At 43.7% G+C, this 15,633-nt stretch overlaps 1 protein-coding gene across 1 annotated transcript; it reads left to right on the top strand.

Moving 5' to 3' along the window:
- The first annotated feature begins 2,639 nt into the window (after positions 1 to 2,639).
- On the top strand, positions 2,640 to 5,589 carry LOC138896150 (uncharacterized). Its single transcript, XM_070180936.1, has 3 exons — positions 2,640 to 2,724; positions 3,325 to 3,438; positions 5,267 to 5,589. Exons 1-3 carry the CDS (start codon positions 2,640 to 2,642, stop codon positions 5,587 to 5,589), a joined length of 522 nt encoding a protein of 173 aa, XP_070037037.1.
- Positions 5,590 to 15,633: the final 10,044 nt, after the last annotated feature.

Consider the following 15,633-nt stretch of genomic DNA (forward strand, 5'->3'; position numbering starts at 1 on the left):
AGCCTATACTCTTCGCGAACGCGACAGTGCTCTCGCGAACGCAATGAACATTGTCGCCCAGCACTTAACAGAATCCAAACACGGGATTTAGCCAAAAATTTATTTTTCTCAAAAACCAAACCGTGAGAGGCGATTTTCAAGAGTCATCTTCTTCCCCAAAGTGTTGGTAAGTGATTCTAAACTATTTTCTTTCAATTACCCATTATATTTTATGAATTATCAGCCTAAAATCTAGAGTTTTTATGGTAGAATTAGGGTTAGGGTAGAAACTAGGGATTTCGAAAATTTGAGGATTTAGACCTCAATTTGAGGTCGGATTCCAAAACCAATTATATATTCGGGCTCGGGGGTGAATGGGTAAATTAATTTTGGTCCGAACCTCGGGTTTTGACCAAACGGGCCCGGAGTCAATTTTTTGACTTTTTGGTGGAAAATTTGGGAAATTTAATTTACGCAAAATAATTGGTTCCTTTAGAAATATTTGATATTATTGAGTCATTTTTGAATAGATACGAGTGGTTTGGAGGTGAATTCTAAAGGAAAAGGTGTGATTGAGAATTAAGTGGCCTTCGAAGCGAGGTAAGTGTTGTGTCTAACCCTGACTTTAGGGGATTAGGAACCTTAAACTATTTGCTATGTGAAATTCATGTCAGCGGCGTATATGTGAGGTGACGAGTACTTATGCGCCTCCAATTTGCCAGTTTTCCATGTTTCTTCCATTTTTCTTATATTATCTCTTTTCTATGCCAAATTGCTACGTGTTTAGACTAGTGTTGTTAATTTGATTGTTCTTATCATGTTCATGGACCTTCTGGTGATAATTGAGTATTTATTTCGAAGATTGAGATTTATATTGTGGAACTAAATGTTGAGGTAAGGCTTGTACTTGTTATTTTATCTCCCTGTTGTTAATTGTTCATTGCATTATGGTAACGGAGAGTATTAATGCACGAAGGGTGATGCCGTGCCATATTATGAGTGTTAGTGCACAAAGGGTGATGTCGTGCCATGATATGAGAGTTAATGCATGAAGGGTGATGTTGTGCCATCTTTATTGATTTTATGGTGAGATTGAGAGTAAAAGCATGAAGGGTGATGCCGTGCATTTTTCCTTTACTGTATTCGTGCTCCTGTTGATTCATATTATGTTGGTTGTTTCAGTTCTCATTCTGATGTAGCTCTTTACTTCATATTTTCCACCAGCATGTATCCCCTCCAGATAATTCTTGTCTGATTCTTCATTACTGTTATTTGTAAATACACTGTTAAATTGTACATGTTGATTGGTAGGTGCCTTGCCTTAGCCTCTTTACTACTTCATCGAGGTTAGGCTCGACACTTACCAGTACATGAGGTTGGTTGTACTAATACTGCACTATGCACTTCCCGTGCAAATTTTGGTACCAGTTCGGGCTAATCGAGATTTTAGCTGTTGGACCCACTATCTGGAGACTCAAGGTAGATCTGTCGGCATTCACAGAACTTGAAGTCCCCATCTATCTTTTCAGTTTTACTGTTTCTTTAATCTAACAGTTGTATTTATTTCAGAATATTACTTGTAATGAATTCTAGAATGCTCGTGAATTGTGACTCCAGATCCGGGTAGTAGTAGTTAATGCAGTCTTTACATTATTCCGCACTCATTATATTTCACCTTAGCTAATTTATTGTTATTTACTAAATGGAAATAAGGATTTGGTTTAATGATTCTCTAGCGTTGGCTTTTCTAGCAAGTGAAATGTTAGGCACCATCACGGTCCTGGCGGTGGGAATTCCGGGTCGTGATAAGTTGGTATCAAAGCACTAGGTTGCCTAGGTCTCACAATTCACGAGCAAGCTTAGTAGAGTCTGGAGGATCAGTACAAAGACGTCTATACTTATCTTCTAGAGGCTATGAAGTCTAGGAACAAATTTCACTTCTATTCTTCTCTGTCGTGCGATTTGTTTTCTCAATATAGATTGGACTCTTCTACTCTTATTCTCTCACTGATGGTGAGAACACGTACCACTTCCTCAGTTGAGAAGCAGCCAGAGCCTCCAGTGGAAGCTCTTACGAATGGTAGAGGTCGAGGTCGAGGGTGTGCTAGAGGCCGAGGCAGGGACAGGGCTCAGCCCAGAGCCCGAGCAGCAGCCCCAGCCGTGGAGCCTCAGATAGAGCTTAACGAGAAGGTTCCAGCCCAGACTGTTCCTGCCGGGCCAGCTCAGGTTCCGGAGGGGTTCATTGACATCCATGTACTTCAGGACGCTTTGGTCCGTCTGGTGGGCCTTATGGAGAGTATGGCCCAGACTGGCGCATTTCACATGGCACCGGCACTCTCTCAGGCTGTAGGAGGAGCCCATACTACCACTACTCCCGCTCCGGAGCAGATAGCTCCCCAGTATCAGGCTCCAGCAGCTCAGCCAGTCGGAGTACTTGGGACAAGTTCTCTCAACTCTTCATAGAGAAGTTTCTGCCTATCACATTGAGAGAAAAGCTTCACCGTCAGCTTAAGCGTCTCCAGTAGGGTAGTATGACTGTTACTCAGTATGAGACCCGTTTTGTGGATTTGGCCCGTCATCCTATTCTTCTGCTTCCCACCGAGAGAGAGAGGGGGGTGAGGAGGTTTACTAATGGACTTGCTTAGCATATCAGATTGCAGATGTCTAAGGAGACTGGGAGTGGGATTTCTTTTCAGGAGGCTGCTAATGTTGCCAGACGAGTCGAGATGGTTCTTACTCAGGGAGGTTAGGGGTCTGACAAGAGACCTCGTTATTTCGGTGAGTTCAGCGGTCCCTTATCTAGAAGCAGGGATACTTTTGGTAGAAGCCATCCTCCCAGGCCGTTTCATTCAGCACTCCAGGCATCCCACGGTGCCTCAGGTGGTCGTGGCCCTCATACGCATTATTCTGACCAGCTAGTTTACAGTACACTACCTGCTCTTATTAGTGCACCTCTACTCCAGAGTTATCAGGGTGGTTACTCAGGTCAACAGAGTCAGTTTCAGGGTCAGTAGTCACAATAGCCGAGGTTATGTTATACTTGTGGTGATCCGAGGCACATTGCTAGATTTTTCCCTCGGACAACGGGCAACTCACAACATCAAGGTTCTCATGTCATGGTTCCGGCACCACCTGCTCAGCCAGCCAGAGGCAGGGATCAGGCAGCTAGAGGTAAGGGCCATACTATTAGAGGTGGAGGTCAGGCAGTTAGAGGTGGAGACCAGCCAGTTAGGGGTCGTCCTAAGGATGTAGTTCAGGGTGGTGGGGCCCAGCCCTGATATTATGCTTTCCCAGCCAGGCTTGAGGATGAGTCTTTTGACGCTGTTATCACATGTACTGTTTCAGTTTGCAGTACAGATGCTTCAGTTCTATTTGATCCGGTGTCTACTTACTCCTATGTGTCATCCTATTTTGCTTCCTATTTGGTTGTTCCCCATGATTCTTTAAGTGCCCATGTGTGTATGTCCACACCAATGGGAGATGCTATTGTTGTAGATTATGTTTATCGTTCGTGTGTGGTCACCATTGGGAGTCTTGACACTCGTGTAGATCTTCTACTTCTCGACATGGTTGATTTTGATGTCATACTTGGTATGGATTGGCTGTCACCTTATCATGCTATATTAGATTGTCACGCCAAGAGGGTGACCTTAACCTTGTAGGGGTTGCCTCGATTATAGTGGAAAAGGACTCTTGGTCATTCTACCAGCATGGTTATCTCTTACGTGAAGGCTTGGCATATGGTCTAGAAGGGGTGTCTAGCTTATTTAGCTTATGTCCGCGATTCTAGCGCGGAGGTTCCTTCCAAGGATTTAGTGCTAGTTGTTCGTGAGTTTCCAGAGGTGTTTCCTGCAGACCTGCCGGGGATGCCACCCGACATGGATATTGATTTTTGCATTGATTTGGCTCTGGAAACTCAGCCCATTTCCATTCCGATGTACTGCATGGCCCCGCCAGAGTTGAAAGAATCAATGGAACAGTTGCAAGATTTGCTTGATAAGGGCTTCATTAGACCTAGTATCTCGCCATGGGGTGCACCTGTGTTGTTTGTGAAGAAGAAAAAAGGATCGATGAGGATGTGTATAGATTATCGACAGTTGAACAAAGTCACCATTAAGAGCAAGTATCCATTACCTAGGATTGATGATTTATTTGATCACCTTCAGGGTGCCAAGGTGTTTTGGAAGATTGATTTGAGATCTAGCTACCATAAGTTGAGGGTTAGGGCATCTGATGTCCCTAAGACAGCTTTTCAGACTCGATATGGGAATTACGAGCTCCTAATTATGTTATTTGGGCTGACAAATGCCCCAACAACATTCATGGATTTGATGAACCGGGTGTTCAAGCCCTACTTGGATTCCTTTGTGATTATGTTTATTGATTATATCTTGGTCTACTCCCACAGCCGAGAGGAGCATGAGCAGCACCTTCGGATCGTTCCTCAGACTCTAGGAGACAACCAGTTATATGCTAAATTCTCAAAATGCTAGTTTTGGTTGAGTTCAGTTGCTTTCTTGGGTCACGTTGTATCAGTAGAGGGTATTTAGGTGGATCCTAAGAAGAATGAGGCAGTTATGATTTGGCCTAGACCCACATCAGCTACAGAGATCCGTAGTTTCTTGGGATTGGCAGGTTATTACCATTGGTTTGTGCAGGGGTTTTCATCCATAGCAGCCCCGTTGACCAGGTTGACCCAGAAGGGTGCCCCGTTCGGGTGGTCGGACGAGTGTGAGGCGAGCTTCCATAAGCTCAAGACAGCTTTGACTATGACACCGGTATTGGTGTTACCCACAGGTTCAGGATCTTATACAATATATTGTGACGCATCTCTTTTTGGTCTGGGTGCGATATTGATACAGGGTGGCAAGGTTATTGCATATTCTTCATGGCAGCTGAAGGTTCACAAGAAGAATTACCTTGTTCATGATCTAGAGCTGGCAGCCATTGTTCACGCGCTGAAGATTTGGAGGCACTATCTTTACGGCATGCCATGTGAGGTATTCACGAATCATCGGAGCTTGCAGTATTCTTTTCAAGCAAAAGGAACTCAATTTGAGGCAGAGAAGGTGGTTAGAGCTATTGAAATATTATGATATCACTATATTGTATCATCCCGGGAAGGCCAACGTGGTGGCCGATGCTTTGAGTAGAAGGTCAGCTAGTATGGGTAGCCTTGTTTATATTCCAATTGGTGAGAGACCGCTTGCATTGGATGTTCAGGCCCTGGCCAACCAGTTCGTGAGGTTGGATGTTTCTGAGCCAAGCCGTGTTCTAGCTTGTACAGTTGCTCGGTCTTCTTTGTTTGAGCGCAGTAGAGATCAGCAGGATGACGACCTTCATTTACTTGTTCTTAGAGACACAGTGCGACACAGTTGTGCCAAGCAGGTTACTGTTGGAGATGACGAAGTTTTGAGGATGCATGGTCGTATTAGTGTGCCTAATATGGATGGACTTCGTGAACTGATTCTTGAGGTGGCCCATAGCTCCCGGTATTCTATTCATCCGGGTGCCGGCAAGATAAATCAGGACTTGCGACAGCATTATTGGTGGAAGAGGATGAAGAAAGACATAGTTGCATATGTAGCTCGGTGCCTAAATTGCCAATAGGTAAAGTGTGAGCATCAGAGACCTGGTGGTTTACTTCAGAGGTTAGAGATTCCTGAGTGGAAGTGGGAGCGTATCACTATGGATTTTGTTGTTGGATTTCCACGGACTCAGAGGAAATTCGATGCAGTTTGGGTCATTGTGGACATGCTGACCAAGTCATCGCATTTCATTCCTATGGCAGTTTCCTATTCCTCGGAGTGGTTGGCAGAGATTTACATTCGTGAGATCGTCCGTTTTCATGATGTGCCCATTTCTATTATTTTTTATCGAGGTACGCAGTTCACCTCACAATTATAGAGGGCAGTACAACGTGAGTTGGGTACGTGGGTTGCGTTGAGCACAACATTTCATCCTCAGACGGACGGACAGTCCAAGCGCACTATTAAGATCTTGGAGGATATGCTCCGCGCATATGTTATAGACTTCAGAGGATCGTGGGATCAGTTCTTGACCCTTGCAGAGTTTGCCTACAACAACAGCTACCACTCTAGCATTCAAATGGCTCCCTATGAGGGATTATATGGTAGGCGGTGTCAGTCGTCAGTTGGGTGGTTCGAGCCGGGAGAGGCTTGGTTGTTGGGCACATACTTAGTACATGATGCCTTGGAAAAGGTCAAGATTATACAGGATCGACTTCGCACAACTCAGTCCAGGCAGAAGAGTTATGCCGACCGCAGAGTTTGTGATGTCGCATTCATGGTCGGAGAGAGAGTGTTGCTTCAGGTATCACCCATGATGGGTGTAATGAGGTTCGGAAAGAAGGCAAAGTTGAGCCCTAGGTATATCAGACCTTTTGAGATACTAGAGAGAGAAGGAGATGTGGCTTATAGACTTGCGTTGCCACCTTGTTTAACAGCTGTTTATCCGGTATTCCATGTGTCCATGCTTCGAAAGTATCACGGCGATTCGTCCCATGTGTTAGATTTCAGCTATGTCCAGTTGGACAAGGATTTGACTTACGAAGAGGAGCCGATGGCTATTCTAGCCAAGCACGTTCGCCAGTTAATATCAAAGAGTTACCCTTCAGTTCGAGTGCAGTGGAGAGGTCAGCCTGTTGAGGCAGCTACTTGGGAGTCTGAGTCCGATATGAGGAGTAGATATCCACACCTTTTCACTAGCCCAGGTACTTTTCTATGTCCGTTCGAGGACGAACGATTATTTTAGAGGTGGAGAATGTGATGACCCAAAAGGTTATCTTATGTTTTAGAACTCGAATCTGCGCTCTTAAGCTTTAAAAATTTTATTTTTACCCTCCTCAATTTGCGTGCACAGTCCGGGCGTGTTTCCGGAAAAACTTTTATGTTGAAAACTGATAAAAATAAGAATTTATGCCTTAAAGGTTGATTTTAGTTGACTTCGATAAACGATTTTGGTAAACGGGCCCAGATCGGTGATTTGACTGTCCCGGTGGGTCCGTATCGAATTATGGGACCCGGGCGTATGTCCGGAATCGAATTCGAAGGTCCCTGGGGAAGAGTCGATCGTTCCTTCATCGCGAACACGAGTAATGTCTCGCAAACACGAAGGTGAGGGGGTAGCCTACGCGACGCAAACACTGTCTCGCGAACGCGAAGGTTTGGCAGCCTATACTCTTCTCGAACGCGACAATGCTCTCGCGAACGTGATGAACACTGTCGCCCAGCATTTAACAGAATCCAGACACGGGATTTAGCCAAAAAATTATTTTTCTCAAAAATCAAACGGTGAGAGGCGATTTTCAAGAGTCATCTTCTTTCCCAAAGTGTTGGTAAGTGATTCTAAACCATTTTCTTTCAATTACCCATTACATTTTATGAATTATCAACCTAAAATCTAGAGTTTTCATGGTTGAATTAGGGGTTAGGGTAGAAACTAGGGATTTCGGGAATTTGAGGATTTAGACCTCAATTTCAGGTCGGATTCCAAAAACAATTATACATTCGGGCTCGGGGGTGAATGTGTAAATGGATTTTGGTCTGAACCTCGGGTTTTGACCAAGCGGGCCCGGGGACATTTTTTCAACTTTTTGGAGGAAATTTTGAGAAATTTAATTTATGCAATATAATTTATTCCTTTAGCAATATTTGATATTATTGAGTCATTTTTGAATAGATACGAGTGGTTTGGAGGTAAATTCTAAAGGAAAAGTTGTGATTGAGAATTAATTGGCCTTCGGAGCGAGGGAAGTATTGTGTCTAACCCTTTCTTGAGGGAATTAGGAACCTTAAACTATTTGCTATGTGAAATTTATGTGAGAGGCGTATATGTGAGGTGACGAGTACTTATGCACCGCCAATATGCCAGTTTTTCATGTTTCTTCCATTTTTCTTATATTGTCTCTTTCCTATGCCAAATTGCTACGTGTTTAGACTAGTGTCGTTAATTTGATTATTCTTATCATGTTCATGGACCTTCTAGTGATAATTGAGTATTTATTTCGAAGATTGAGATTTATATTGTGGAACTAAGGTAAGGCTTGTACTTGTTATTTTATCTCCCTGTTATTAATTTTTCATTGCATTATGGTAAGGGAGAGTGTTAATGCACGAAGGGTGATGCCGTGCCATATTGTGAGTGTTAATGCACGAAGGGTGATGCCGTGCCATATTATGAGTGTTAATGCACGCAGGGTGATGTTGTTCCATATTGTGAGTGTAAAATCACGAAGGGTGATGCCGTGCCATATGGTGAGTGTTAATGCATGAAGGGTGATGTTGTGCCATGATATGAGAGTTAATGCATGAAGGGTGATGTTGTGCCGTCTTTATTGATTTTATGGTGAGATTGAGAGTAAAAGCATGAAGGGTGATGTCGTGCATTTTTTCTTTACTGTATTAATGCTCTTGTTGATTCATATTATGTTGGTTGTTTCAGTTCTCATTCTGATGTAGCTCTTTACTTCGTATTTTCCCCCAGCATGTATCCCCTCCCGATAATTCTTGTCTAATTCTTCATTACTGTTATTTGTATATACACTATTAAATTGTACATGTTGATTTGTAGGTGCCTTGTCTTAGCCTCGTCACTACTTCGTCTAGGTTAGGCTCGACACTTACCAGTATATGGGGTCGGTTGTACTGATACTGCACTCTGTATTTTCCGTGCAGATTTTGGTTCCGGCTTGGGTTGATCGAGATTTTAGCTGTTGGACCCGCTATCCGGAGACCCAAGGTAGATCTGTCGATGTTCACAGACCTTGAAGTCCCTGTCTATCTTTTCAGTTTTACTGTTTCTTTCATCCAAACAGTTATATTTCTTTCAGACTAATACTTGTAATGATTTCAGTAGTTAATGCAGTCTTTACATTATTCCGCACTCATTATATTTCACCTTATCTAATTTATTGTTATTTACTGAATAGAAATAAAGATTTTGTTTAATGATTCTCTAATGTTGGCATGTCTAGCAAGTGAAATGTTAGGCATCATCACGGTCCTGATGGTGGGAATTTCGGGTTATGACAAGTTGGTATCAGAGCACTAGGTTGCCTAGGTCTCACGATTCACGAGCAAGCTAAGTAGAGTCTGGAGGATCGGTACGGAGACGTCTGTACTTATCTTCTGGAGGATCCACATGAGTATCTCGACAACTGTCATGAGGTTCTACGGAACATGGGTATAGTGGAGACCAATGGGGTCGACTTTGCTGAATTCCAGATGACTGGTTCTGCCAAAAAATGTTGGAGAGATTATTTGCTGACTAGATCAGCAGGGTCGCTGTCAGGACCCAAACTAACCTCTGTCGTGATGACGCCTATCGTGGAACTAGGCAAGCCGAATCATTTCCAAAACAAACCGATATTTTCATTTCAAAGATAATTTCAAGGTTATTTAACATAAAACCTTCATTTAAAGAGTTCAAATCAAAGAAAACAGAAGTGCGGAAAAAGAAAAGGCCGACATCGGGGTGTCACTAGTCATGAGCATCTACTACAATCTGTCTAACAATATCAAGGCTAACTCAGCCTACAAAATAGCTAAATACAACTAGAGGAATATAAGAGGGAGAAGAGCAGGGGCTGTGATCGCCAAACAGCTACCTTGCTATCTCCAAGAAAAATCTGCAACCAGAACACTCAATAACCGCTACCGTATCCAGCTATACCTGAATCTGCACACAAGGTGCAGGGAGTAACGTGAGTATGCCAACTCAGTAAGTAACAACAATAAATAAAGACTGAGCAGTAGTGACGAGCAATAAAGCATATAACGTTCATATTATGAAATCTCAGTAAAGTACAACATGCTTTAAAAATCAGTGTTTGAATCAAATCATCTCGCTTATACACGGTTCCAGTAAAAATCATTTAAAGATATTTTTCCAACAATTTTTCAAACAAAGGCTCAATTCAAAGGTGAGCAAAATGATGAAATCATAAACAACCCTTCGGGCAAAACATCACTCATATATAGCCCCTTGGGCAAACCTCACAGTCACTCTTGCCACTCGGGCATACCTCACATTCACTCTTGCCACTCGGGCATACATCACAATCGCTCATGCCTCCCAATCACTCGGCACTCGCACTCAGTAGGTACCTGCGCTCACTGGGGGTATGTACAAACTCCGGAGGGGCTCCTTTAGCCCAAGCGCTATAATCTGCACGGACAAACTCATGTGCCATAATAATAAAGTATGCTACAGGCGGGCAGCCCCAATCTACACTCATCCTCACAAATAAGGCCCTCGGCCTCACTCAATCATAAACCTCTCAAGCCACTCTGGCATTTCAGTAAAATAGGGCATTCGGCCCAAAACATTTATATGCATCAAAATAGAGTCATAAAATTGAGTTATGCGGTAAACAAGTATAAACATGACTGAGTATAGATTTTCAATCGAAAACAATGAGAGGATGGTAAGAAACAGCCCCTAAGGGTCCAAACAACATTGGCGCAAGGCCCAAACATGGCATTCATCCCAATTTACAGAAATTCTTACTAAAACATATAGGTATCAAATGGTTTCAACAAAGTATGCAACTTTATAGTTGCTACGGGACGGACCAAGTCACAAATCCCTAACAGTGCATGCCCACACGCCCGTCACCTAGCATGTGCGTCACTTCAAAATAGTAGAATGATACGAAATCCGGGGTTTAATACCCTTAGGACCTGATTTACAATCGTTACTTACCTCAAACCGCAAAATTCTTATTCTGCAATGTCCTTTCCTCGTGAATTGGTCTCCAAACGCATCAAATCTGGTCATAAATAATTCGTTTCAGTCAATAAAATTCATTGGAATTAATTCCACAAGATAACAATGATTTTCCATAAAAATCCAAAAATTAGCTCAAAATTTTCCTGTAGGGCCTACATCTCGGAACTCGATAAAAGTTACAAAATCCGGAAACCCATTCAACCACGAGTCTAACCATACCAATTTTACAAAAATCCGACCCCAACTCGACCCTCAAATCTTCAATTTAAACCAAGAGGGTCTTCAAATTTTTCCCAACTCAATTCACCAATTAAATGATAAAAACAACCATGAATTTGGGTATTTAACCAATATTGAGTTAAGAACCCTTACCTCGTTGTTTCCTCTGAAAATCACCCAAAATCGCCTCAATTCCGTGCCCCAAATCGCCAAAATCTGAAAATGGGACGAAGTCCCATTTCAGAACTTAAACTCACTGCCCAGACTTTTCTTCTTCGCGAACGCGGTCAGTGCCTCGCATTCGCGAAGCACAAAATAACTCCTGTCCAAATTCCTCCTTCGCGAACACGACATCACCCTCGCGTTCGCGAAGCAAAAAATGCCTCTGCCTCAATGCCTTCTACGCGAACGCGTTCAACCCATCGCGAACGCGATGCTTCATTTCCCCCTCACTACGTGAATGCGACACCCCCTACATGAACGCGTAGATCAATTGCCTGGGGGTCTTCGGCTACTTTCTCTCTTTTTCGCAAATGCGTAACACCTCTCACGTTCGCGATGCACACCCAGTCCACCCTTCGCGAATGAGTGCTTCTCTTCGCGAACGCGAAGAACAATTATTGCCAGTCTCCCAGTTGCTCTTCGTAAACTCGAGGCTCCACTCGTGAACGCGATGAAGGAAACCAGATGGTTCATCAGAATAATTTCAGTAGAGTTCCAAGTCCAAAATCCAACCCGTTAACCATCCGAAACTCACCCGATCCCCTTGGGACCTCAACCAAATATACAAACAAGTCCTAAAACATCATACGGACTTAGTTGAACCCTTAAATAACCTCAAACAACGCTAAAACCATGAATTACACCCCAATTCAAGCCTAATGAGCTTTGAAATTTCTAATTTCTACAAACGACTCCGGAACCTATCAAATCACGTCCGATTGACCTCAAATTTTTCACACAAGTCATAAATGACATAACAGAAGTATTCCAATTTTCAGAATCGTATTCTGACCCTGATATCAAAAAGTCAACCCCCGGTCAAACTTTACAAATATTAAACTTTCGGCATTTCAAGCCTAATTCCTCTACGGACTTCCAAATAATATTTCGGACATGCTCCTAAACCCAAAATCACCATACGGAGCTATTAAAATCATCAAAATTCAAATTCGAGGTCGTTTACACATAGGTCCATATCCGGTCTACTTTTATAACTTAAATTTTTTAATTATGAGACTAAGTATCTCATTTCACTCCGAGTTCTTTTCGGACCCAAACCAACTAACCCGATATAATATAATATAGCTGAATAACACAAAAATAAGTAGAAATGGGGAAAACAGGACTATAACTCTCAAAACGACCGGCCGGGTCGTTACATCCTCCCATTCTTAAGCATCTGTTCGTCCTCGAACGGGTCTAGAATCATACCTGGTGTCTCGAATGGGCGTGGATATCTGCCCTGCATCTCCCACTCGGTATCCCAGGTGGCCTCCTCCACAGGCTAACCTCTCCATTACACCTTTACTGAAGCTATATCCTTTGACCTCAACCTTCGAACCTACTAATCCAAAATAACCACCGGCTCCATATCATAAGTCATATCACCCTCCAACTGAACCATGCTGATATCCAAAACATGAGACGGATCTCTAATATACTTCTGGAGCATGGCAACATAAAACACTGGATGCACACTCAACAAGCTGGGTGGCAAGGCAAGCTTATAAGCCACCCCCCATTCTCTGAAGCACCTCAAAAGGCCCAATGAACCGGGGGCTCAACTTGAACCTCTTCCTAAACCTCATAACACCCTTCATGGGTGATACCTTCAGCAAAACCTTCTCCCCAACCATAAAAGACACATCACAGACTTTCCTATCCGCGTAGCTCTTCTGCCTAAACTGTGTCATGCGAATCCGCTCCTGAATCAATTTTATCTTATCTAATGCGTCCTGGACCAAGTCTGTACCTAAGAGCCTAGCCTCACCCAGCTCAAACCATCCAACCGAAGATCTACACCTCCTCCCATATAAAGCCTCATACGTAGCCATCTAAATACTCGATTGATAACTGTTGTTATATGCAAACTCCGCGAGCGGCAGAAACTGGTCCCATGAACCCCCAAAGTCAATGACACAAGCATGCAATATGTCCTCCAATATCTGAATAGTGCGCTTGGACTGCCCGTCCGTCTGAGGGTGAAAAGTTGTGCTCAACTCAACCTGAGTACCCAAATCTCGCTGCATGGCCCTCCAAAACTACGATATGAACTAAGTACCCCTATCTGAAATGATGGAAACAGGGACACCATGCAGGCGAACGATCTCTCAGATGTAAATCTCAGCCAACCGCTCTGAAGAGTAAGTAGTACCAACTGGAATGAAGTGCGCGGACTTGGTCAGCCGATCCACAATAACCCAAATAGCGTCGAACTTCCTCGAAGTCAGTAGGAGCCCAACTACAAAGTCCATAGTGATCCGCTCCCACTTCCACTCTGGGATCTCTAATCTCTGAAGCAAGCCACCCGGTCTCTGATGCTCATACTTAACCTGCTGACAGTTTAGACACCGAGCCACAAACCCAAATATATTCTTCTTCATCCGCCTCCACCAATAGTGCTGCTTCAAATCCTGGTACATCTTCGCGGCACCCGGATGGATGGAATACCGCGAGCTATGGGCCACTTCAAGAATCAACTCTCGAAGCACATCTACATTAGGCACACATATCCGGCCCTGCATTCTCAGCACGCCGTCATCACCAATAGTCACATCCCTAGCATCACCTATCCGAACCCTGTCCTGAAGAACAAGCAAGTGGGGGTCATCATACTGACGCTCCCTGATATGGTCATAAAGAGAAGACCTAGAGACCACACAAGCCATTACCCGACTAGGCTCCGAAATATCCAATCTAACAAGATGGCCTGCTAAGGCCTGAACATCCAATGCCAAAGGTCTCTCTGCTGTTGGAAGATATGCTAAACTCCCTAAGCTCTCTGCCCGGCGACTCAAAGCATCAGCCACCATATTGGCCTTCCCCGGATGGTACAAAATAGTGATATCATAGTCCTTAAGAAGCTCCAACCATCTCCGCTGATGCAAATTAAGATCCTTTTGCTTTAACAGATACTGCAGACTCCGGTGATCAGTATAGATCTCATAATGAACCACATACAAATAATGACGCCAAATCTTCAAGGCGTGAACAATGGCTGCTAACTCAAGATCATGGACATGATAGTTCTTCTCATGGGTCTTCAACTAGCGCAAGGCATAGGCGATCACCCTACCCTCCTACATCAAAACACTACCAATGCCTATCCTCAAGGCATCACAATACACGATGTAAGAACCTGAAGTTGATGGCAGAACCAACACTGGAGTTGTGGTCAAAGCAGTCTTGAGCTTCTGAAAGCTCTCCTCACACTCATCCGACCACCTGAATGGAGCACCCTTTTGGGTCAATTTGGTCAAGGGCGATGCAATAGATGAAAATCCCTCCACAAAGCGACGGTAGTAACCCGTCAAACCAAGAAAGCTCCTAATATCCATGGCCGAGGATGGTCTAGGCCAACTCTGCACCGCCTCTATCTTCTTCGAATCCACCTGAATACCCTCGCTGGACACCACGTGCCCTAGGAATGCTACTGAACTGAACCAAAACTCACATTTGGAGAACTTTGAATAAGGCTTCTCCTCCCTCAATCTCTGTAATACAATACTTAGATGTTGAGCGTGCTCCTCCTGGATACGAGAGTACACCAGGATGTCATCAATGAATACAACAACGAATGAGTCCAAATAGGGCTGGAATACACTGTTCATCAAATGCATGATCGTTGCTGGGGCATTGGTCAGCCCAAAAGACATCACCAAGAACTCATAATGGCCATATCAGGCCCTGAAAGCTGTTTTAAGAATATCTGAATCCCGAATCTTCAGCTGGTGATAACCAGACCTCAAATCAATCTTGGAGAACACCCTCGCTCTCTGAAGCTGGTCGAATAAATCATCAATGCGAGGAAAAGGATACTTATTCTTGACTGTGACCTTGTTCAACTGCCTGTAATCAATACACATTCTTATGTAACCATCCCTTTTCTTCACAAATAGAACCGGTGCACCCCAAGGTGACACACTAGGCCGAATAAACCCCTTATCAAGGAGTTCCTGAAGTCGTTCTTTTAATTCCTTCAACTCCACCGGTTCCATACGATACGGTAGAGTAGAAATGGGCTGAGTGCCCGGCACCAAATCAATACCAAAGTCAATATCCCTGTCAGGCGGCATGCCTAGCAGGTCTATAGAAAACACATTCGGAAAATCACGTGCCACCGGAACAGAATCAATGACAGGAATCTCTGCACTAACATCCCTCAAAAAAGCCAATTAAGATAGGCAACCCTTCTCAACCATGCGCTGAGACTTCAAATATGAAATCATCCTACTTGGTACATAATCTACAGAACCGCTCCACTCAACTCTCGAAATTTCCGGCATAGCCAACGTCACCGTCTTAGCGTGACAATCTAGAACAATATGACATGGAGATAACCAATCCATACCCAATATCGCATCAAAGTCAACCATACTGAGCAACAGTAGATCCACTCGGGTCTCCAGACCCCCAATAGTACCACACATGACCGATATACGCAGTCCACAATAATAGTAT

Source organism: Nicotiana tomentosiformis, chromosome 7, assembly GCF_000390325.3.
Source record: "Nicotiana tomentosiformis chromosome 7, ASM39032v3, whole genome shotgun sequence".
Taxonomy (NCBI): Eukaryota; Viridiplantae; Streptophyta; class Magnoliopsida; order Solanales; family Solanaceae; genus Nicotiana; species Nicotiana tomentosiformis.

Coding starts and splice junctions, on each gene's coding strand:
- LOC138896150 (XM_070180936.1), top strand. CDS start 2,640: ATGTCTAAGGAGACTGGGAGTGGGATTTCTTTTCAGGAGGCTGCTAAT. Junction 2,725..3,324: donor GATGGTTCTTACTCAGGGAG/GTTAGGGGTCTG, acceptor GTACTGTTTCAG/TTTGCAGTACAGATGCTTCA. Junction 3,439..5,266: donor TTCTTTAAGTGCCCATGTGT/GTATGTCCACAC, acceptor TAGCTTGTACAG/TTGCTCGGTCTTCTTTGTTT.